This window comes from Eutrigla gurnardus (assembly GCF_963514095.1).
Source record: "Eutrigla gurnardus genome assembly, chromosome: 2".
Lineage (NCBI taxonomy): Eukaryota > Metazoa > Chordata > Actinopteri > Perciformes > Triglidae > Eutrigla > Eutrigla gurnardus.
Genome location: NC_139916.1, coordinates 27,458,787 through 27,483,027, shown reverse-complemented (window position 1 = coordinate 27,483,027; position 24,241 = coordinate 27,458,787). Strand labels below are relative to the sequence as shown.

General features: G+C 40.5%; 1 protein-coding gene across 1 annotated transcript; it reads right to left on the bottom strand.

Annotated features, from left to right (window-relative positions):
- Positions 1 to 102: 102 nt before the first annotated feature.
- LOC311021744 (3'-5' exoribonuclease HELZ2-like) lies at positions 103 to 23,609 on the bottom strand. The gene is made up of 20 exons (XM_084022512.1): positions 23,393 to 23,609; positions 19,321 to 20,886; positions 17,936 to 18,119; positions 17,215 to 17,322; positions 15,550 to 16,061; positions 14,840 to 15,466; positions 13,219 to 14,014; positions 12,982 to 13,057; positions 9,447 to 12,834; positions 9,194 to 9,279; positions 8,411 to 8,536; positions 8,177 to 8,329; positions 7,949 to 8,093; positions 7,733 to 7,861; positions 4,766 to 4,958; positions 4,207 to 4,353; positions 3,886 to 4,095; positions 1,749 to 1,905; positions 875 to 1,042; positions 103 to 787 (listed from the first exon to the last, which is right to left on the bottom strand). Exons 2-20 carry the CDS (start codon positions 20,673 to 20,675, stop codon positions 675 to 677), a joined length of 8,673 nt encoding a protein of 2,890 aa, XP_083878638.1. The 5' UTR covers positions 20,676 to 20,886; positions 23,393 to 23,609; the 3' UTR covers positions 103 to 674.
- Between the last annotated feature and the right edge of the window lie 632 nt (positions 23,610 to 24,241).

The following is a 24,241-nucleotide window of genomic DNA, read 5'->3' as shown; positions in this document are numbered from 1 at the left end:
TGAATGTGAGCATCCTGTCAAGGGACTCATCTTACCAGCAGGAATGAAAATAGGGGTTTTGAAAGATGCACCAAAAAATGCTTTCCCCCCCCAACATCAATGTCAATGAAAATGTTTTATTAAGATTTCTGCTGCCAAAACTAATCCCATACAACAACAATACATACAACATCTTAAAAAACATTTAAAAAATCCCCAGAGACTAGACTCACTAAATGGTGAGGCAGCTTAAGTGTCATTCACAAGTAATGCTTCACAGTGGTAAATACATTAAAAATAAACCTGAAGATGAATTAATACAGCTGCACTTGGTGTCTGTCTCTCTGCCCTTACTTTAGATAAGTATTTATGGTTACCGACAACTTTTCTTAAAAACAATGTCTTGAATCTAATAATAATAAAATTCTGCAGTTCATACAGCTGATATAGAAATTGTGGGATTTCCTATTTACAGATGCATACATATTACAGAGAAATGTGCATGTATATCAGAACACATTAAAAACTGTCAAATACAATATAAAAAAACAGAAATATACTATAAATCTGTAAAAAGAGGGCATAAAAAGTCAGTGCGACATCATAGAAGGAACTAAAAACATGTATATATTTCATGAAGCCGTGCTCTTGCATCTGGAGTCCTGCTTGTAGGTATCAAGTCCAGATGAGTTCAGCTATGTAGCACAAGCCACTGAAATCTTGTTCACATCTGTCACCGCACTATGACGCCTGTAGTGGTTCAGGAGATTTCCCCAAGATCTCGAGCAGCTCAGCAACTCCTGATCCCCTTTGAAAGGACACAAACAATTTGAGTGATGAATCCTATTCTATAATAATGCATGTATATAAATAAGAGCTAAGCTGCTCATCTTACCGATGATGCACAGTCCCTCCTTGGCCCTGGTGATGCCCACGTTGATCTGGTTGGGATCCCTCACAAAGCCCAGATGTTTTGACAACCAAGCTCGCTCTGGCTCTTCCTCGATCTCTTCACTTGGCAGAGAGCACACTGTGGATATGATGACGTAACGCCATTCACTTCCTAGTAGACAAAAAGCTGCGTGTCAGTTGCATGGACGTAGTCATGGTGACGTCACAGCGTTTGTTTGTGGACTACAGTTCGGCTCAAGTTCGGCATTTTGGCCGTCGCAATCTTGGAATTTTTGAAACCATGGAAGGAAGTGACCATATTTGGACTGTGGAGGTGAGACAGGTGGATCTGATGGTTACAAGCAGCAGAGTGGGTGCCCCCCAGCAAGTTTACTGGATCTACATTTTCCTGGGTTCTGGTGTGAATCTGCTAATTAGCTTCATAATTCAAGGTCGACTTTACAGCTAAGAGCTAAAGTCATCTCAGCATCTCAAATACATTGGTAGTGACGGTAGCGAGGCCGCGGTACCGGCGCTGTAGTAGTGACCTGTCAATCACAAGCATCACAGATTCAGTGTTTTTATCTGAGCAGACCAGAGCATATTCAGTTAAAACAGATCCTCTTTGCTCTCTGTGAAGTTTACAGGAAGTGATGTAATGTTGCCCAGGTGCGCTTCATGTGGAGTCGGCACTGAACCAGACTCTATTTAAAAAATAGCCTTTTATCTGCTGGATTGCTTGTCATCAAACGTTCCTCAACCAGCTTGAGAAGTGAACTATTTTCTTTTTAAAGAAGTGTGTGTGGTGGATCTGATGTATGCCGATTTTTTCCCCTCATTCAGTCAAGGATCTGTCGTTAGGTAAGTCAGGCTGTCACCTTGGCTTTTAGTGATTGTGGTAACCGTGATGTCCGTCATTTTCTTCTTTTTCAGCTCTTCTCTGATTTCTGACACCTGGGCATTGTAGGGCGACAGAATCACAATGCTCTGCTGTTCGATTTTGGCAACCGTCACCAGCTTTTCAGCGATGTCGATCTGCAAAAGAACCAAAGTGAAACCAGTGATTAAAAGCAAGGATAAATCGGGTCACTTGTCGTGATTCCATATAATTGTCGAGCGATCTAACAAAGAAATTTGAATTAGGAGCATATCCATCAACTGGTTTGCAGCGAAGGAAGTCGGCTCAGGCGTAGTTCGGTCAGAAGTTGGTGTTATAGGCTACACACAGCTGTAATCTGTTACTAAACAGAGTAGAAGAAATATAAGTCGCAAACTGGAAATAAAACAAGTCACCATGGTCATTTAACTCATCTATGATATGAAAATGGAGAGCGGTCGTCAGATATTGTTTTCAGTGGGGTGCTTTCCTTTTTTCACCGGCGCTCCACTGACAGCAATGAGCCTGGATGAATATAACTTATGGTTATATCCATCCAGTTGTAAAGTTATGTATGGTGAATGTCTTGTTTTATCTCTGTTGGCTTTGCTTTACGTTTATTGCCACATTTAAATCTGGTTACGGGTACAGCCACAGATCAGCTGATATTTGTTCCAAATAGTTTAATCATTAGTCTCTCTAAAAGCCGATCAGATGACTCATCGATTTAGAACTTTAATCCGCTCAGAGCGACACGATGTTGATGCAGAGCCATGTGTTTGTGCTACAGGATACGACTGAATAAGCGTGTGTGCGTCCTGTCAGAACAGCTCAATTGGTTATATAGACGTTACTGAACCTATAGACTTGTTGACCTCCCTAGTTTGTGATTTATACCGTGTGCCGTAAACCCCCTGGTGAAATGTCAGAAAGGTATTAAAGTGATGGTTCGGAGTAAAATGCACCCTAGGTAATATCCACCATGACATCCAGCCAAACACCCCCTCAGAAGCATTTTTAGCGATGGTCAGCATTGTTTCAAGATAGGGCGATCAGCCGAATGGCTTAGTAATAGCGCTAAGTAAGGTACATAGTGTATATCTCGTAAATTTCCCCACTAATAATGCATGGAATGTTACCAAACTTCTGCAGTAGTACACATAGGGTCTGTACTCACAAAACGAGGCATTTGAAAGTTTGTAAGTACATTAGGAGTTTATTTAAAAGAACACTTGCCTGATAGCTTCTACTGCTAAAGCTACCGCTGTTGCGTAGACGGCACTTCCGTGTTTACCCAGCTTCTTCTTCTTCTTCGTTGGTGTTCACGAGTTTCACGTGAGAGTATGAAAAGGTTTTGCTTAATTTTTTTTATAAATGCTTCTATTATCAGGTTGACATGATAATACAAGCATTTATGAAAAATCAATCATTACAAACTTTCAAATGCCTCTTTTTGTGAGTACAGACCCTATGTGTACTACTGCAGAAGTTTGGTAACATTCCATGCATTATTAGTGGGGAAATATACGAGATATACAGTATGTACCATCGCGCTAGTACTAAGCCATTCGGCTGATCGCCCTATCTTGACCAATGTTGACCATCGCTAATAATGCTTCCGAGGGGGTATTTGGCTGGATGTCATGGTGGAAATTACCTAGGGTGCATTTTACTCCGAACCATCACTTTAACAAACAGATGCTGCCCAAGCCTATTCCATACAGGCTTTCTAATGCGATACTTCAAAATGCACATGAAAATATGTGAATGGGAACTCGGCTCGTAGGTACTATCGGGTTAACACGAAAGGTGTTACAGTTCCTCAGAAACATTTTTGTTGTATTTGTTGAGATTCTCTTTATATCCCGACAGCAGTCAATGAATGAGTTTATCTATGTCTGTCCCAGGAAATTAATAAGCTTTTCATTTCATTTGGCCCAAATGAAATGATTGGACGACTGCCTGCCTGTCTACCTGCGTGCACTCTACTTCATTACAGTTTTTAGGTTGGATTATTTTTAAATAGTGTTCTCTTGCTCACATTACCAACCCTAGCTGTAATGACTATAGTAACTTTTACACATATATTTCAATATGTTTAAAATCTACAAGGAAACTGAGAGTGCCCAATACAGTACCACTTTGTCTCTCTCTTCCTGGTTTGCTTTAGAGTTCTCATTGCCCTTGGCTGTGTGGACAACCAGACTGATGGTGTTTCCTTTGATGTCTCCAAAGACGATTGGCATGGTCTTGTTTTCAACACGCAGGACGCTGCTCGGCTGCTTGACACCAGTTTTCAGTTTTCCCTCATAATATTCCTGTGACGGGAACTTGCATATGTCCTCATGCTGTAAAGGCACATAATTGATAGTTTGAAAGACTAAACTCATTTGCGAAAATAAATCCACATATACATGAATACATATACTGTATGTATAGTGTGTATTTAATGTTCTCACCATTCTGTACTGGGTGTCCAGCATCACTGCCTTGTCCTTGTGCATTGTATGGTAGCGCTCAAACAGAGACTTGGCCATCCCCAGCCTCCTCACACGCTCATTCTTCACAATGGGTTGTAACTGTTTGTGGTCCCCGATCAAAACAATCTGAAAGTGATATGGTAAGGAATTAGAATTGCAGTTAGTGTTATTGGCTTCTGACATCTAGGTGCTAATAATATCTGCCCTTTTTATTATGTTATGTTTTTTTTTTTTTTCCTTATTTATTCGGGAAGGTGGTCCTCAATTCTTTTAACAATAAGAATTGCCCTTAAGTTACAAAAGGTTGAGTGCTTTTAGTTAAACCTGCACAAGGAGAGAAGCACTCCAGGGTATCTTAAATTTTTTTTTAAATACCATTATATGTTTGATAAGGATGATACAAATGATAAAAGATGTTCTCACATTAAAACTCACAATTTCTGAAAATAAATGAAGGCACACAGAGGGAAACATTCATCATTCAGACGGTGTTAATGGAAATCACCATGCAATACTGATGGTTAAATGTAAAGCACACCTTTTCTGGTTTGTTGCAGATTAGTGGGATTAGGGCCTGGGGTTCAGTAGCCATTGCACATTCATCAATGAGGATCTGACGTGCGCTGACTGTGGAAGTCAAACTCGGGCTGGAAGACTGTGTACATGTGCACAGTATGATGTCATGCTGTTGAAACTCATGCTTCCGTGCGTCCCCTAGAAGTAATTTGTATCTAGGAGGAAAAATAAATCCACAGTTAGGGCTCCAAATAAAGTCTTCAACATGCTCACTTACTGTTAACGATGCTAAAAAAACATGAGATCTAAGAGTTTTAAGAGGACTGTCTCATCAAACCACTGCCTGAAGTGGGGAAAAAGAAATAAGCGCCGGTAGTGGCCGGTATCAGTAATCATTATTACATTCTGAATGTATACAGTATCAGACTGATCTCATGAAGTGGCGTATGTATGACACGCCAACTCGTATGCTATTATGGCGTGTTATCACTTCGCACAATTGCCTTTTCGCGTGTTTATCAACACCGAACCCTAACCCTAACCCTAACCCTAAAGGGCGTTAACATACACGCGGATGTGATGGGTCGTTTCGCTAGAGGGCGCTGACAAACAGGCGGATGTGATGGGTCGTTTCGCTAGAGGGCGCTGACAAACACGCAGATGTGATGGGTGGTTTCGCTAGAGGGCGCTGACAAACACGCAGATGTGATGGGTCGTTTCGCTAGAGGGCACTGACAAACACGCGGATGTGATGGGTCGTTTCGCTAGAGGGCGCTGACAAACACGCAGATGTGATGGGTCGTTTCGCTAGAGGGCGCTGACAAACACGCAGATGTGATGGGTGGTTTCGCTAGAGGGCGCTGACAAACACGCAGATGTGATGGGTCGTTTCGCTAGAGGGCGCTGACAAACACGCAGATGTGATGGGTGGTTTCGCTCAGAACGTACACATACACAAGGATAGCTCGAATTGCATACAGATAACACGCCACAGGAAGTGGCGTGTATATTTACAAAAAGTCAAACATCTGGGATTTGTTGATCTATTGAAGGTTTTTGTCTCTCTATCCCAGGGTGCTGTTCAGACCTGTTCTCATTGTGTCAAGTCTTTTCACCACATTCCCTGGGATGTAGGACCCATTTGGGGTAATTTCTTAATGTAAACATTAATATTTTTAATAATGCACTAGGTTAGAGGGTTCCTTGTACAATTTACAGCATTAGTTCTATGAGAATCTATTTCATATCCAAGCAAAATTGGTATTGTAACTGAAATATCCCCAACGGAATCAATATTGAATCGAATTGAATTGAATCGAATCATAGAGTAAATCAAATCCGGACGTTGTGAATCGGAATCGAATCGATTCGGGAAATCAGTGGCGATACCCAGCCCTATTCATGTCAGCACATTTCATTTATTGATGGCAGTCGGTATGTTATGAGGATTTCAAGTAATATAACAGAAACTGTTTCTGAATAGAATCATCTTGTCAACATTTAAAACTATGAATGTCACATAATTGTAGTCCTTTATTATTATTACTTTAGAACATATATTATATATATATATATCAACAATATTTTTTCACCAACATCACAGCATTCCTCTGAGAATGTAATTAGTCTGGAAATATTTGAGGTGTTAAGTCATATTCTGTAAATCATTATATGAAAAGAATGCTGGCAGATTGTGACTATAGCTATGTTCAGACTGCAGGCAAATAATATATAGATTACAGTTTATACTTATAGCGTGAATTTTTCGGTGAAGATTCTCATTCATCCAGGTCATGGCAATCTTTGGAAGCTTTATTGTAGCCAAATTTAAACTGGACTTCAGTTTTTTGAAGACGTTTCTCCTCTCATCCAAGAGGGTTCGTCACTTCTAACTGACTTGGTGACTTTAGTGGCCTTGATGTTTACTTCTGACAGTGTGCTGCATGACGTTTTGTTCCTATGTGAGTCAGTTTAGGCCCATGAACCAGTTCAGTTCAGTTGGAATCTGATCTCCACAATATTATGGAGTCTCACTATTTATGAATGCACATAGAATGATTCAAAAATATGTTTTGTGATTTATATATAAATGTCTCCAGAAAAATATTTTTCAATGCAAACCAAACTAGTCCACATATTAAAAAGGTTTACAAATGTATTTCTGATCTGATGCACACACAAATGGGTTGTTTGTGAGTGTATTTTGAGACTGTCCTGATATCGCTCGATCCACAAATGCATTGGTTTGAATTGTTTTTATCCTTTAAATCTTTTCTCTTGTGAAACCTAAAAATCATGGTTCATAATTCAAAGGAACTTCGACAATTGAGACAAAAATATTTGAAAAAAAAAAAAAAAAAAGCTAACAATGAATTATATTAGAGGTGTAACGATTCATTCGATTAATCGATAAATCGATCGTCAGTCCTATAGATTCTACTAAATCGATCTGCTAAAATAAATAAATAGAATGAATCGTTTTGGCTTCACCAATAATCAATATTAATGCATTTAATCGGATTAATCATGATTCTTACTTATGATTAATGTTTTAAGACCTTTAAGACACTCTCTTCCCTGCCAGCATGTAGTCTATTGAAAAATGTTAAAAATAACTGAGCAGTGTTTAATTACATTTTTGTATTCAGCATAAAATATTATACAGGACTACTTTTTTCTAGAATAAATATGTTATTTTTTCACCTTTCAGAAGAATACAGATAGTCTCACTCGCATTATTGGATGTTTATTTCATGGATATAGAATTTTGGTTACAAGTTACTGAATTGAATCGTGGTTTACAGATTCGAATCGTTACAAAAAAAAATCGTCCTTGAATTGAATCGCCAACTACTGTATCGTTAATCGAATCAAATCGCTGTAAAGCCAAAGATTCACACCCCTAATATATATGAATTCCCTTCCACGAATAGGTGGCATTGAAATGCAGCTTTAAAGTTTGTGAAACCAATATTGTATCTGGACTTACTCTTTCACTTCTTCAGCGGTCAGCTTGTTTCCTGCTTCAAGGGCAAGTTTAATGCGCTCGTCAAAATCTTTGATTTTACCAGAACAAGGGTTTTGGTCCTCTCGCATGAGGTGATGCAGAGTGATGCTCCTAAAACCATGCAAAATACATCAGTGTTGGTTACTAATTAAGACATTTTTCAAAACTGAATTTCATCAAACGGTGTGATTACAAAACCTGAGCTCGGGTTTGGCACGTTCCCCTCGGAGCAACCTTCGGGAAAACTGAAGAGCGCCGTCTGGGTAAGGGTAATCAAGCATCTCCACTTGTTGGCTGTAGACCCTGAGGGGCCTTAGTCTGTCCACAAACTTCAACAAGTACTCTGTGTTACAGCAGTAAAAACATGGGTTATAGTAACTGTAAGAAATGCAGCTGAAATGTCAACAGAGAAACTAAGTAACTTGCCTGCAACAACATCAACTGACTTGTTGGATGGACCGCAGTAAAGAATAACTTGCTTCTTGCTCTTCTCTGGGCCGTCCAGTTTCCTTGGATTCTCACGGTTCAGCTCAAAGAAACGGAGCACTATAGACACACCTACTACTGTCTTTCCAGTGCCTGGGATACAAAATAGGGAAAATGGCGTAAACCTTTGCAGACACATGAAGCGTCACCGTGAATATAGTTTCCAGCTCTTACCAGGCGGTCCCTGTATGAGTGTGAAGGTATTATTCAGCGCATTCTGCACAGCAAGATGCTGACTCGGGTTAAACGGCGGCAGTCCATTTGGTAGGTGTCTCCTCGAGTAGTGCCACAGGGGTTGTACTAGAAAGTTGTACATTTGCATCCAGGAGAGACAAATTATTGCATATATATACAGTATATATATAAATTGCTGTTGGGGATAAATTGCTTTGTATAATGTATAAAGCAATTTACTAATTTACTAAACAAAATAGGAATGTACAACATGTGTTAGGGCTGCACAATATTGTAAAAAAATATTTTGCAATATTTTTTTTTCTGCAATATAAATTAGGTTATGAAAAATATTTGTACATTTTAAAATGAAATGCATCAATCTGGTGAACAAAATGAAGCAAAACATGCTGTGCTCTTGTAAACCTACACTGGAGCAGTGAGCCCCCTGCAACCTGGGCCTTCCCAAGCCAACCTAGAGCCAGTCGGGGGTCACCTGCAGCAAAGGCCAGCCAGCACACAGAGCCCACACTGAGCTTCCGTCTCTGACCCACCCATTTGAATACCCAGTTCCATATTGAGTGGAGGAGTCTTTAAATATTTTCGCTTCATTATGAAACTCTGGCGGGCCTATCGAGACTGTAGATTATTAATGTTGTCAACATTAATGACCTACAATGCAACTATTGATTGAAACCATATATGATGCAGCTCTAACGTGTGTTGTGTGACTGACATATATTGAGATAGTTGATGTCACATACTGCTGACTCATGGACATACCTTCTTTTGGAATGTGTTTTCCCAGCGCTATAGTCTTGACAAGATTACATGCATATGTTATGTTGTCCAAAGCATTTTCTTTCCGACTGCAAAAAAGAGAAGATCAAACTGTATGTTAACAGTTTAATTTAAAGCTGAAAAAATATATATCAACATATACAATCAATGTCAATGCAAGAAAAGTTAGAGATGAATAAAAAGTAGAAGAAAATGTTAGATTGATATGGTCAAATTGAAGTACACTTGAACTTACATGTCAGGCAGGAGCTTTGGGATGATTTCAACTGTGAAACCATTGTCTTTCTGAAAGACACAAGCAGGAATGTTCTCCATCGGCAGGTGATTGACATAGAACTCCACTTCACTTCCTTCATTTGGAGGTTTTTTTTGTTTTGTGACATTTCCTGTCACACCGTGAGCCACCCACGTGAACTCTCTTGGGTCCACAAGTGCAAAAGATTCCAGGGCCAGCTTCTGATCGAGAGTCAACTTCAGACCTCTTTTCCGTATGCACAGTAAGCACTTTGATAGGTTGCATTCAATGGCCCATTCATCGATCCATGCCAGAGGTAAGAAGAAGCTTCCCTTTAGTATGCCAGCCTGCTCTTGAATGAACTTCACCTCCAGGTTCTCAATGACTATGCTGTCACTTTCATCCACTGCGGTGGAAGCGGATTCCATCTCACACATGGGTTTCCAGATCTGTACGTAGTCCTCGAGGTCACAATAAAACATCTTTGCTGGATCACCTGCAGCTCTGGTGAAGCATGTGATAGGGCTCTGGACATGGTTCACGCAGATCTCAAACTTTGGTTTGATGCGCACCAACTGAACCGCAGGCATGTGGTAACCTCGTTTTATTTCGGTAGTAATTTGGATCTGAAGGGTGTCACCTCTCTGTAACTGGAGCGTGATGTCAACCTCGTGCTCCTGCTCCTCTTGCTTCTCAGAGGTGTTAGTCTTGCAATGAGGCAGAATATTTTGCTTTTCCACTCGCTTTGTATCAGCATCCATTGTAAGAAGCTTTGCACCACGCCAGTTTCCTTCATCAACTGCTCGAACAGTGGCTTTCCATACTTCCAGTGGAAGCTCAACATAGGGATAGCAGTATGGCATATTCAGCTCTTGGTGGATTTGCATGGTATCAACTGCATAGATACGCCTTTTCCACGTGAGAGTGACGCAGTCATTTGTTTCATCAAGCACAGGTTGGTCACACAACTGTAAATCCTTGTACATAATTGATAAACTCTCTGCAAATATGTTCTTGTTGAAAGGAAGTGCCACTGTTAAACAGTCACTGTTAGGACAAACAACAAAGGCTAGCTTCGAAGCGCTTTGTTGTTTCATGCTCACTGCATAGAAGATCTGCTCAGCCTTTTGTTCATATGCCTTGGCATTTTTGATGTTGTCCTCAAACTGACTGCACAAAGTCGTGATGTTATGTGCACTGTATTGAGCGGCCCTGTTACATATGAAGGAGTGCAAAAGTCTCTGCAAGATGATGTCCAGGTACCGGCGTATTGGTGAGGATGCTTGTGTGTAAGATCTTAGGCTCAGAGAATAATGCCCAACATGACTTTTGGCAGAGGAGTTGGAGCAGATGACTTCAGCTCTACTGGAGCACCTTCTGAACTGCTCAGTGACTGGCCGGAGCAAAGCATGGATGTCATCTGCAGCAATCAGGTCCACCATGTTGTCTATATCATCTGCTTTGGCAGCTGCCTGGATATCTTCCCACACTTCTGTCAGTATGCGGAAGTTTTCACAGTTTGGCGCTTGTCCTTCGTGCTTAACTTTGTGCCGCACGCTAAAAGACAACGGTATTAAGTCGCCATATTTCTTCTTGAACTCATCGATCTTGTTAGGATCTGGTTTTGCCTGACAACGAAGTGGTGTGCAATTCCTGGTTTCCTCTGAGCCAATCAAAGTCTCAGATGCAATTTTGTTGAATAACACACTCAGCTCTTCGATCATCAGATGTGCTTTGCGCTTTCCAGGCGTTCTCGTATCATCGGGTTGAGAATAAACCCAATCCAACCCAAGTCTAATCTTTCTTTGAGCTTTTGCAAAACAATAAGCCACTGTGACACAGTCTTCTACAGAATCAAACTTAGGTCTGTCTCTGTATCTTTCTGAGATGATGGGCTCTGCCTCTTCATAAGACAACTTACGATCAGACTTGATCAATGACAGTTGGAATTTGGACTTTCCAATGATCTCATTTGTTTTCTTGTTTACTTTGAACATTAATGAAATCACCCTGCGAACTTCACCTGGCAAAAGACTGAAGTGTCCAGTGCTGAAGTCAGGGGGGAACATATGCATCGGCTCTACCCCCTTGCGGTAATATGTAGCACCGCGTTGCTTGGCGTACTCATCTAGTTCATCACTTGGACTCACAAAGCTTGCCACATCTGCAATATGGACTCCCAACTCATAGTGGTCTCCAATATCTTTGACAGTGATGGCGTCATCCAGGTCCTTTGCTGCTTCTGGATCAACAGTGAACGTTTTTTCCTCACTTAAATCCACTCTGTGTGTCCTGTCTTCATCTTTGGAGGAGAGAACCTCGTCTGAAATACATCTATCGGGTGCAACTTTGAATTCTTCATTCAGGATGTTTAGTCCATCAGTTAAAGAACTTCCAATTGGAAGAATAGCTATGACGTTCCCCAATGGAATATGACAATTTTCTCTCCAGGCAATTACTTGAACCACAAACACATTTTCTTGTTTCAGCTTTTCATCAAGACGCCTATATGCTGTAGGCGTCCACCTTCCATGTTTTTGCTCCCATATTGGGAGGAGATTCCGTTTTTTCTTGCTGATCAGTATGCGTATTTTGGGTGCAGATTTTATAATGGGCACCATCGTCCTTTTGACAAATTTTTCTTCCAAATTCTGTCTCGATCTGCTGTAATCCTCATCCTCAAGCATGCACACGAGTACACGGGCTGATTCAGCTTCCTTGGTGATGCGGACCACCTTTGCTGTTTGCACAACAACTTCGTCTCCAGTGAAGCACTTTCCCAGGTTTGCCCTTCCCTTGATGCTGATGCGTTCGGTAGGGTTGTGAAATGGTTGGACATAACCTCTGTTATATCTCTCCCTGACCAACTTTCCCTGATCGTACACCCCTGTTGTTCCTGCACAGAACTCCAAACGGTCTGCATCCACATCGCCCATATTGTATGATGATCTTGACTTGTGGCTGTCAAAGTCTTCATATTTCAATCCGTCTTCATCTAAACTGTATTCTGTTCCCAGCTCTTCATATTCATCTTTCAATTCTTGAAGAATTGCATCGTTGAGGATGTTGCTTTCATCCACATTTTCAAGCTTTTGAAATCTTGCCGTTTCCATGATGTCTTTTTCAAAGAAATCTTTTGTGAAATGCTGTGGTGCAACACTGTTGTTGCTGATGCAATGGTCTATGTAGCTCTTCCAGACTCCTGAGCATTTCCCAAAGCAACAGAGGGCAGCAGCGTCTCCAACGACGACCACGTGGGACTGAGCCCTGGTTATTGCAGTGTTTAAAACACGGGCATCATTGAACAGCTCCAGACCAGGCAGGTGAGATGTTTCTAAGCTGTCGCGTGTTTGCACAGCTGTCATTATAACAGCCCTGAACTGTTTGCCTGTTAACACATAAAGGAAATGTGTATAAGTATATTTTAAATTGACTTTATTTAACCAAGTCCTTAGTAACAAATTCTGTTTTACAAATAAAAAAAATAACATGATGGATAATCATCCAGGACTTCTTAATGATTAATAAAAATTACCTTGCACATTTGCAAGATTCTCAACGTGGACTCCAGCAAGACTTGCTCTCGAAAGTGCTGTCCTAATTTGCCGAACCTATAAATAGTAAAATAATATTGAGATGATTAAGCCATTAAAACTCTATAACGACAAGTATTCAAAGACATTCTTTTTATCACTGCTGTAATTAACATTTTGGTTTTGCCACTCTTACTCCTGTCTTCTCTTGTTTCCACAATCAAAAATGTGAAACTTACCTGGATTCCTTCTGATAGAACGCAGATTGAGCTTTGGTTCTCGCTCCCCCAGGTCAACGGCCAGTGTTCAAGAATCTCCTTCACTGCTTCAACCACTTTGGCGACCTCTTCTTTGTTATACCAAGACATAGACCAAGTGTCCAAGAGACACTCTCCACGAACATGGTGGAACTTCAGGGCGTGGCCATTTGTAGGAGCCGGAATATTTCCTTCAGCTTTGATAACGTCATTCTTACCGACGTAGAAATGGGTGGAGACAAACTCCACAATCTCTTGGGTTGAGCGGTAGTTTTCACCGAAAATGATCCTGCTCTTCCGGGCAGCGTCACACGTGTGTTCTTGATAGTAGTGGAACAAACGATTAAGCAGTGTGTGATTTGAACGGTGATGATCATCAACTGAGAAAAGCTTGGGTCCCATTTGCATGTGATCTCCAGCCAAAACCACTCTGGTGTTTGGCCCAGCGAGACAAAGGGCCATCAACGCCTCACATTCGAGCATCTGAGAGGCTTCATCTATTAGAATGTGGGTGAAGTATCCCTCCGGGAGCTTGAGGTCATGAAAATGTCTTGCCATTGTTGTGGTGGTTATGACTATATTGTGGCAATCGAGGCCAGCTTTTGTAGGCTGTACAAAACAATGACGATCTTCTGATAGCAAACAGTATTTCAAAGTAATTTCATCTGTGGCAATCAAACCACTTTTACTGTTTGCTTTTATTCGAATTGGCCTCAGTCTATCATTTTTTTCGTTGATAGATGGGTGGAAGTGAACTCTGACGTACAGATCTGCAGAACTGAAAGAAAACAAAAATGTTGGTGTTGTTATTTGCAGACTTCTTTACAAAAGGTACAACTTAGATCAGGGGTGGATCAACTTTTTTCTTTGTGGGCTATATAGTTTTCTCATTTTGGGGTGAAACTGTAGATCAGGGCTATTCAATTGGTGGCCGCGTCAGATCCGGCCTGTAAATGTGTATATTTGCTGGCCCTTTTAGTGGACAAAGGCACGGTACAGTTTGAATGGCCCTGGTGTGAGTGGGCCCTTAGTTAGCACTTAGAGGCAGCCTGTGTTCATTAAATAAGGATTGTTTTTTGATAAAATGTGGAACTCTGAGTTAACCTATTTCTACCTGAATTTGAACTGTTAAGCTGTTGAATTAACCCTTTCAATTATATTTTACTTGATAAAATAAAGACAATGTATGCACTCATATGTCATAGTAGTGTTTTACAGTATCTGTAGCGATTTATGTGATGCTCATCATTCCAGCCCCTCATTTAGGATCATTTCCATCAACCGGCCCTCATTCAAAAGTAATTGAATAGCCGTGTTGTAGATGTTTAAATTTGGTGATTCTGAGCACTTTGATAACTTCTCGTCCATTTTGGCTTTAAAGTTTAACAGATTAATTATTATATGTATAACAATGCATGTGTTTCAATATTTGAAAGTCATACATAATCATATTCACCAAAAGCACCACCGAAGCATTTTTTCAGCTGAGAGCTCAGATTACAATAATACGGAATATGCACCGCGTTTTGGCTACACCTTACCCAGAACACGTGTTCAAATGAATCAATCAATATTTCATCAAACTTTTTCAATAATAAATTACCTGTTGGTGTGGGTGCAAATGAGCACTTTGTTGTGAGGCTGCTTACAAAGCTCGATGGCTGCTCTAGCCAGGGTGAATGTTTTCCCAGTTCCAAATGGTCCATAGATGAGGAGCGGCGCCACATATTTTTGGACGTCGGAATCTCCTGTGATGAAGTCAATTGCTGACTGCTGCTTTTTATTCAGCTTCTCGTAGTGGACGTCATTCACAGGAACTCCGCAGATTTGAAGGTCTGGTAGCACCATTTTGGTATCAGGAAGGAGGTCTACAGTCTTGTGCATGGCACAAAAGCTGTGGCGATTCAGCTGGAACTGCACCTCCATTCGATATGACTCGTTGCTTTTGAGTGTGAGATCAGAGCAGCATTTTTTAGACAGTTGCAAATACATTTTGTTCTCACTTGTCTTTTTTGGCAGAATGATGGCTTCATAGACCTTGGAGGTCTGACCACAAGAAGACAAAGGGGCAATCAGGCCACACTGGATGCTTCGTTTTAGTGCCAGTCCCTCAGGGGTGTCTGGTGTGAGATTACAAGGAATTGAGACGGCACAGAACAGCTCTCCCTGAGAAGCCACACTCGTACTGCTCAGCGTATCCAATGTTGTTATTTCTCCACGAACATTTAGTCTAAAATGAATAAAGAAAAAAGCTTAGATTTTGTACAAATTCCAAACATCATTCAAGGAAAACACTACAGGTGAGGATATTACCTTGACACAATGTTGTCCTCTGCCTGTTCCTCATTGTAAAGGAAGTGGTGCATTCTTTCTCTGTAGTTCTCATTGCTCAGAGGTGTTTGACTGTTGTAGGATTTATACAGGAAGCTCATCTGAAGAGGCTTGTACTCCTTTAACAGCTGCTCCTGTTCTTCTGTCCTGGACAAGCATGGGATGATAACCTTGTTCCCTCGATGCCAACGCTCGGCACTTTCAATGGTGGCTGCACCGTTCGTACTTGGTCGTTCAATGTCATCCAGCGACAGCTGTCCGACTCTCACTCTGAGTTTCTTCAAGAGCACTGGCCTCATGTCAAAATCTAGCACTAGCCACTGGTCATACAGGCCTGGGTTGAGGGACGTGAAAGACACAGTGATGTCATAGGTCTTGTCTTCATTGAGAAAGTCTTCACCGGAGGCGTAGATACAGGTCATGGGACTGATGTCACCAAGGGTGAATGAAGCTCCTGGTTCTTGCTTCAGCAGCGCCACATGGACAAGTTGTCTCTGTACATACAGACAAGTGGCAATTAAGAAAACTTAGACAAAACATTTTATTTGGTTTGTTTATTTCAAACATGTAAATTAAAACAGTGAAAAGTACAAAGTGCACTCAACACCAATTCAACAACAACAAATAAACCACAGAATAAATCTAACATGTACGAAAAGGAGTAGGAAGATGTTTTCACGTGTCTAGTCTTACCCCTTCTCCATAAGTCTATCAATTAAAGCATATTCATCAAATATACAACACAAACAACTATCCCAGGGGCCCGTTCCAGTAAGCAGGTTTTCCTGAAACTCTGAGTTTGTTAAACCTGAGAAGAGGGATGCTCTGAGTTTTCTGTTCCAGAAAGAGAGGTAACTCAACCTTTTAGGTCAGTTTCCATAGTAACTGACTCTGTGAACCTAACCTGCTCGCTGGCAGGTTTGCTTCAACAAACCCGGAGTTTCTCATACATGTCTCCGACTTTTTCCAGAATCTGAACCAACTCTGGAAAAAAAATTGCTGTCCTTTCCTTGTCACCCTAATCGATACGGAAATAAAAGTGATTCTAGCAGCTTTGCGTCGGGAGAGGATTTTGATTATATAATATATGAACTGATTGAAGAATAAAAACACTGTATATAGTATTTTAGAACATTTGAACACTTGGATTTGAACTCAATAGATGTTTATATTATAAAACATCTTTGACATTAAAGCGTTATAATGCTTATAGCGCTATAGAACATAAAAAAATAACATCAGTTACTTTGCTGAGTAACTAATTACTTTTACAATGTACTAACTGAGTTACAAAATCAATTACTTTTTAGGAGAAATAATTTGTAACTGTAACTACGGTAATTACTTTTTAAAAGTAAGATGAACAACACTGAACAAACTACAAAATAATGGGACAAAAAGAAATCAAGGGACATTTAGAATAGATAAAAAATGTGCGATTGATTGTGAGTTAACTATGACATTAATGCCATTAATCGTGATTAATATATATATATATATATATATACATACATACATCTATATCCATCGCTACACATTCACTTCCACTTTATTTCATGTATCAACCAACTGAATCTGTGAGACACTGGTCTGATGGTCAGATGTTCAGGAGCTGCACATTTCCATGGCATATTGTAAGCATCTTACCTCGGTTTCAACTTGGAAGTTCCATTGCAGTGTTGATTCGATGTGTTGACACTCCAGGGTTAAATCTTCATCACAAGAGATGCTGACGTCGTCAACTTGTTCTGATATCTGTTCGACATTTGAAAATAGAGAATTCAAATACTGTAAATAAAGACAGCGAGGAACTGAAGAGTAACCGTCAATTAGTAATATAAAAAACATGTATTTACTCTATTAACCAAATGCTTTTGATCGAAGCCACTAATAATTATGTGATATAGTTATAACAACCTATATCGAGTTTTTTATACATTTTGTGAATGAAAACCCAATTTAGGCTTTAATGTAGTCTTTCTATAAATGTGAGGATAAAGAGATTTATATGGAACATTCTACAGTCATGATAACATATGCATTATAGTCCATTCAAGATCCCCAAAACATGAGTGACTGCCTGGGTCCTAGGACCTGCACATGTTCACTTCACACTTGACGAGAACATCTGTTCTTATTAAATGTGCTTCCAGTATGTATGTGTTGTCCTCGTTTCAGGCCAGGCAGTACCTCAGGTTTCTTCTCTCCAGGACTGATAAGCTTTGCTATGACTTCTAGAAAGACTGTATGTAATAAAGACTCGTTGAGAACATGGTGTGCGTCTCAGTTGACTGAACCACCGACACATCCTGCCACATCAACTAGTTTAAACAGAATGAGATAATAATGAGAAGAGCGTCGTACTCACAATGTGTACTTCATTACTGCTGTTTTGGTATTCCTGCAAGAGCCTTTCATTATAGGACATGAGACCCTGGGCTCCGATGTTGTCTCTGATCCCCTTCTCCTCCTCAGCACGCATCAACCACTCTTGCAGTTCTTCCTCTGAATGAGCTTCTGGGCAGTTGTCGCCGTACTCGCACGTCTGTGGTCTAGGAGGAAATGGCAGCATTAAAGGTACCAAACAATAAGAATATGGCGATCAAACTAGCACAATTAGCTACCCGTTTGCTTTCAATAACTGATTGAAGCAGTTTTCACTGTGGCATAAATGTTACAGGGCACATTAAAATAAAATCCCAGCACAGAACATGAAGTGTGTTGTATTTCAAGTGTTGTCCTGCAGGAGGCAGCACAGATCCGTCAAAGTAAATGCAAAGCACTGTCACCAGCTTTCACGAGGAGGTGAGAGGAAACTTATTGTTTTTTAAACGGAGACACGTTTTCTTTTCTAAAATGAGAAACAATTCAATCAGTATTTTTGACAGAAGACTAAATAATCATCCTTCCAACTTGTTTTTCATTTAGTTCTGAAAAATACATTGAACACCGTATTATGCTTCACTTTCATGTTTGACATTTTGAAGAGATGTATACGCCTTTTTATTCATGTGTAATACTTGATGATTGAGACCAAATAAGTTAATTTAGGAAACAGTAACAAACTGTTTCATTCTTTTCATTTCTTCTAATCAGAAAAATAGACAGAATGAACGTTAGCATTCAATATTAGATTCAGCGTTATAGGTAGGCTTTGTTAGCAGAATAATATGAACATTTGTGGCATAAAGGTTTACTGCAGATATAAATGTTAAATAAAATACTATGGAACAAATTCTGATAATTTATTTGGTGATTTGGTTACTTTGGGAACGACTGCACTACAGCACCAAATCGGTATTAATTCACCGCTGAAATCAGATTTATTTTTGCAACTAGAGGAGTCGCCCTCTGATGGTCAGCAAAGAGAATGCAAGAGAAATCACTTATGAGAACTGAGGTTGCAGCCTGGTGCCAACTAATTTCAACAATAACAGATTTCAACTATTTCAATAAAAATGACATCCATTATTCAACCAACCTCCAACTTTTAGCAGCACAGAGCTAAAAGGTTGTGAGCTAATATTCTCAACCATCAAATCAAATTCCTCCCAACATTATGAGCCACCTGTCTATCCTGTTCACTGGGAAATATGCAGAAGATAGAAATAATACAGAAGACAGATAACTGGAAATTCAGCTCGATTCTAAGTTCTCAGTTATGTATGATGCTCCTCCGTAGTGAAACATAGTGATAAAGAATCTCAATAACTCTACAGTATGATTATCAAACATGTAAAGGAAGTCGTTTACCTCTCACAGAGACGAAACTCAGATCGGTGGTTGTGTGGAGGCTGTCGTCCTCTCCACTTGGTGATGATTTCCTCAGAGAGTAACTGGGCATGCTCCAAAGAGGTGCAGTGCTTGTAGAAGCTCTCCGGAGAGGAAAAGGCCACGAGGCAGACTTTGCAGTATATTTTGACCTTTCTGGGCTCCTTCTGTTCCCGCTGGCTCAACTGAAGGAGATGAGGCCGTACAGAGAGCCCACTGTGCTCCGCCTTCCATACGGCCATCTCCACCTCGCTCTGTGCAGACTTGCAGTGGCCGGGCTGGTGCCAGCAGGGCTTTGCTTGCCTGACGTGACTGCAGTACTTAAACTGGCAGTTCTGGTGAAGCGGCCGCACCTGACTGTAGATGTGCTTTCTACTGCTCTCTGACAGGTGATACACTAAGACCGGCTCCCAGGTGTGAGCTGCATCTCCTGAGCAAGTGGAATTTTGGCTTTTGGCTGTTAGTTTTTGTGGGCGATCTTCAAAGCAGTTTTTGCAGACTTCAATGAATTCTCCGGAAAACTGCTGGAGTATCTTTTCAGCTGCACTTTCTGGTGTCATCGGAATCGGCTCAGACTCAATTGGGAGTCTCAAGATCAAGTCGCCATTATTGATTTCATTGTCTCTAACATAGTTCCATACGGTGGCCTCTTCGTTGCTTCTGGCATATGTGCAATCCTGTCCATGTTGTGTACATCCCGAGCCCTCAACAAAGAAGGAACACGCCTGGTACAAAACATTCCGACCAAAGTTTCCACATAAAGGTGGGTCAGAGATGGGCCTCCATTGGTGAGAACCTTTGTCTTTGGCGAGAAGCAGATTTCTGCTGCACTTGTGAATAACTGGCTGAACTGTGTATGTTATTTCCCCCTCCTTGACAGAACACAGATCACACACAGCCTTCAAATCTAGCCATGACAAGAGGCCACCCACTGGTTCAGTGTTATCAGGCAGATCAGATCCTCTTTCAGACTTGGCTATGAGACTACAGAGAAGCACATGGTCTAACCTGTGACGCTTTTCAAATGTCCAAACGGCAGCTTCCTCATCACTCCGGGCAAAGGTGCACCGGTTCTTGTGGTACGTGCATCCAGAGCCCTCCACAAAGTGGCGGCACACTTCATACTGACTCGGATTTGGAAACGCGGGCCGCCTGGAAACCGGCCTCCATCTGCTGCTAACTTTGCCTTTGCAGAGCAGGAGATTGCGTGCACACTGGTGGGAGACTGATTTTAACGTATAGGTAATTTCTTTCTCCTGAACGGAGCACTGAGCACATGCCAGTTTGAGGTCATATGTTGATGAAAGTGGGGCCAGTTTGGATTCAGTAGCTGACATTGTGATACATTCATAATGCTGAAGTCAGCACCTGGAATCAAAACTGCAGCCTGTAGCAATTTGTTTGGAGCTTAAGCAATTTCCACGGTTTCAGTTGCGTTTACTGTTTGCAGCCGGTCACAACAGACCCAGCTTTAGTTACAAGTCATATTAACTTGTCCTTATCTACGACTAAACAGAAGGCCAGAGTCAGAGAAATGTCCAACTGTGTCTGAAAAAGAAAACAGCAGAGAAGATATGATGAGAAGTTTGCTCAATATATTTAATTCAGATAGTCAATTGCTTTTTTGTGATCAATTATTTATTGTGTATTTATGTAGAGGAGGCAACATCACAGGGCAAAGCAAGGCAAATCTATAATCCAAAAATGTCTTGCTCCCCAATCCCTTTGTTGTCTTCCCCCCAGTCCACTAACCCTGATAACCAAGGTGATGGAGCTGCAATTAATACTCAATTAACTGCTCAGTTAATCGAAAAGATGAATTGCAAGCCATTTTACCAGTCGATAGATCAGCTCAGTCATTTCTCAAGCAATAATATAAATTAGCTCCACTTCCCAAAATGTAAGAACCTGCCTCTCTTTGCTGTTTGTGATAAACATATGAGTCTTTATAGGCTTTAGACTGCCGACTATCCGAAGAGGCATTCAGAGAACATCACCTTAGGCTCTGGGAGAGTGTGATAATCATTTTCACAATTTTTAACACTTCATAGACTGAACGGCTGGTCGATCAACTTACATTTTTTTTTTTGCAGCACTACAAGGCAGCAGGCATGAATAAGAACACAAACAACCCACAAAAACATAAATAAAAACTACAAATACAAGCTATTCATTAATCCCAACCCCATCCCCCTGTTACCCAGGTATTGCATGACCATTGAAGCTAAACAGCATTAAGGTAAAAAAGGATTAAGTTCTTATGCCAATTTCCTGCATAATCCATGATATCCATAAAAATAGCCAAAGGTATGCATAAGGTATGTGTATTAGGGATGGGACAATATAGAATTATATTGTGATTAAAAAAACTAAAACAAACAAACAAACAAACAACAACACTTATTTTAAGTCGATCCTGGTGAATTACCATTTTAGGATAATTGTAAATATCGTCAGGAGTGACCAGCTCACTATCATGGTAGACAAGTGAAATATAGATTATAAATTTAAAAATCTATACATTTTTGTATTCATCATTTACTTATGAAGGGAGACTGACAGGGATGATTAATGATCATCTTATTTAAGATTATTTTTTTTAGAATATAAAGGATATTCACAAAAAAAAGATGTCTTATCTGTGATGCAATTTCTTAACAAAATGTATTATAATATTAATACCAGGAAATGTAAGTGTTGTCTTAAGAGTTTTAAGTAAAGAACTGAATGATTATGAGGATAATATCGTGAATTGCAGATTAGTTTGGCCAGGATAATAGTGACATGAAAAGTTCTTCCCATCCTTTATGTATATTAATGAAGTCAGTTTACATATAGGCCTAGTAGATGTAAGTATTAGATATATGGCTATGTTTTAAAAAATAATAAAACTCTAAATTCCCCTAGTAGGTTGTGACCAGTAAGTAATAACAATATTAATAATATTATTAATATTTAACTATTTTTTACACCACTTTGTGTTTGTTTGTCAGCAGAATCTAGTATTTATATATTATATTAGAAGACTCCGGCATAATAGTTAAGGGTCTAGACAAACAGGAAGGAGAGTGTGCTTGTTTCCATGGTTACCTGTGACTCGACCTTACCGAGAAGACGGAAAAGTACAGACGTTAAACATTCAAATACAGATACAAAAGTCCGAATAATTAAATTCACAGGTGAGATGGTGAAACGTGTGTGTCTACTTCAGTCATGTGTCTAAATATGTGTGTAACCGTGTACGTTAGCGGTTAACGACCTGACGGAGACGGGTGATAACTCGCTTCAACGACGGTTAGGGAAGCAAGCGAACCGGAAGAGGCGGAGGGCTCTCGGCAAGCCGTACGGACGTATTATTTGAGTAAAGCTCAGCCTGCATGAGTCCACCTTCTGTCCGACTCTTTCTGCCTCCGCTCTCTCTTTTTAACGGGAAAGTGCGCGCTTACATATACACGCACGCGCACAGATCATCTTCTTTTCCTTTATTTTGGTGTACGTCACTACGTAACGTAGCCTACAACTGTGTCCGGTACAACGGACCATACAGTGGAGCTAAACACGGGAAAGTATTCCTTATTCTAAACTGTCCCCCGGTCGCTCATGTCAATGACCCGCAGTTTGCCTCTACAGACCACGAGATGGCGCAAATTCCCATTTTCTTAATACAATAACACAGCAACCATGAGACACATTAGCACCGACTCACACAATGAATTCAGTGGCTCAAAAGGCTCAAATTACCAAGCAGAGACTGATAATTATAACTGTTAAGCTGTGGATTTTTTAAAATAACAAAATAGGCTGTCTGATTCCAAATCAGTCTTAACTCAACTCTCAGTCAAGTTTATTATTTCGACGATAATGCTACTGCTACTACTGCTACTACTACTACTACTACTAATACTAATACTAATACTAATACTAATACTAATACTAATAATAGGGTTATCACCGTGATAACAACAATAATACTTCTCATAATGATTACCGTCAAACAGGCTCATCTTCATAAAGGTTCATATCGTGGATGTCCTCCGTGTTAATGGAAGCTTACCTGATTAACAGCATCGTGTTGACTGACCGCGACCAGGTCTCGGACTGAAGTCCTGCAGCAGCAGCCTCCTCTCTCCGGAGACACCCCGTCTCTCCTTAAGTTTCGTTTTCCATACTTCCGCGTCACTATCAGGTTAAAATGATAGGCATGCGCTCTCTGTACACACAGGGTTTTTTTCTTTTCTTTTTTTTTTTTTGTTTGTTTTTGTCTGCATTCTCCGTGCTCTGATTCCTCTTCCTCTTTTTACCAGCAGCTGCCTTGTGTGACATCCCTTCATGCAAAACCTTCATGATGACACAAGTCTGACTCATTCTGTATCAAATTCATTCTGTTTCTTCAGAGATCATATACACTTTGAAGAGTGCACCTGTTTCTTGACATTAGCGCCATACTCCGGCATGTCCCGTGTTTCATTCCTACTTGTAACAAACAAATAAACGAAAACATAATTACAGATGTCGGTTCAAATGCCTGCTTCCAAATCAGTCAGCTGGTTGGATGCTGACTCTTCCACTTAACCAATCAGATGTGCCACAAACCAGATCCCGTCAGCTGTCAGTTCGAAAACTCCACTTCACCTCCACCTCCGCCTGTCCAGTAATCTCATTTAATTACGGTTTAAGCCTTGGAAAAATACAACTTGTTCATGGAAAAGAACCACTTGCTCTTCCCCCATGAAGAATGATGGTATTCATCATCCGGTTATCTGACCCTGGGCTCCTACGTTGTTATCAGTGAGGCCCTGGGCCCCTAAATAATAAGTCTCAGCATGGAAGACCTTGGGATCCTGACCTCACATTCCATTAGTGCATCCCTTTTTGTTAAGCAGACGTGGTTATACAGATGCTG

Coding starts and splice junctions, on each gene's coding strand:
- LOC311021744 (XM_084022512.1), bottom strand. CDS start 20,675: ATGTCAGCTACTGAATCCAAACTGGCCCCACTTTCATCAACATATGAC. Junction 17,323..17,935: donor GCAGTAATGAAGTACACATT/GTGAGTACGACG, acceptor AATGTCGAACAG/ATATCAGAACAAGTTGACGA. Junction 15,467..15,549: donor GAGGACAACATTGTGTCAAG/GTAATATCCTCA, acceptor TATTCATTTTAG/ACTAAATGTTCGTGGAGAAA.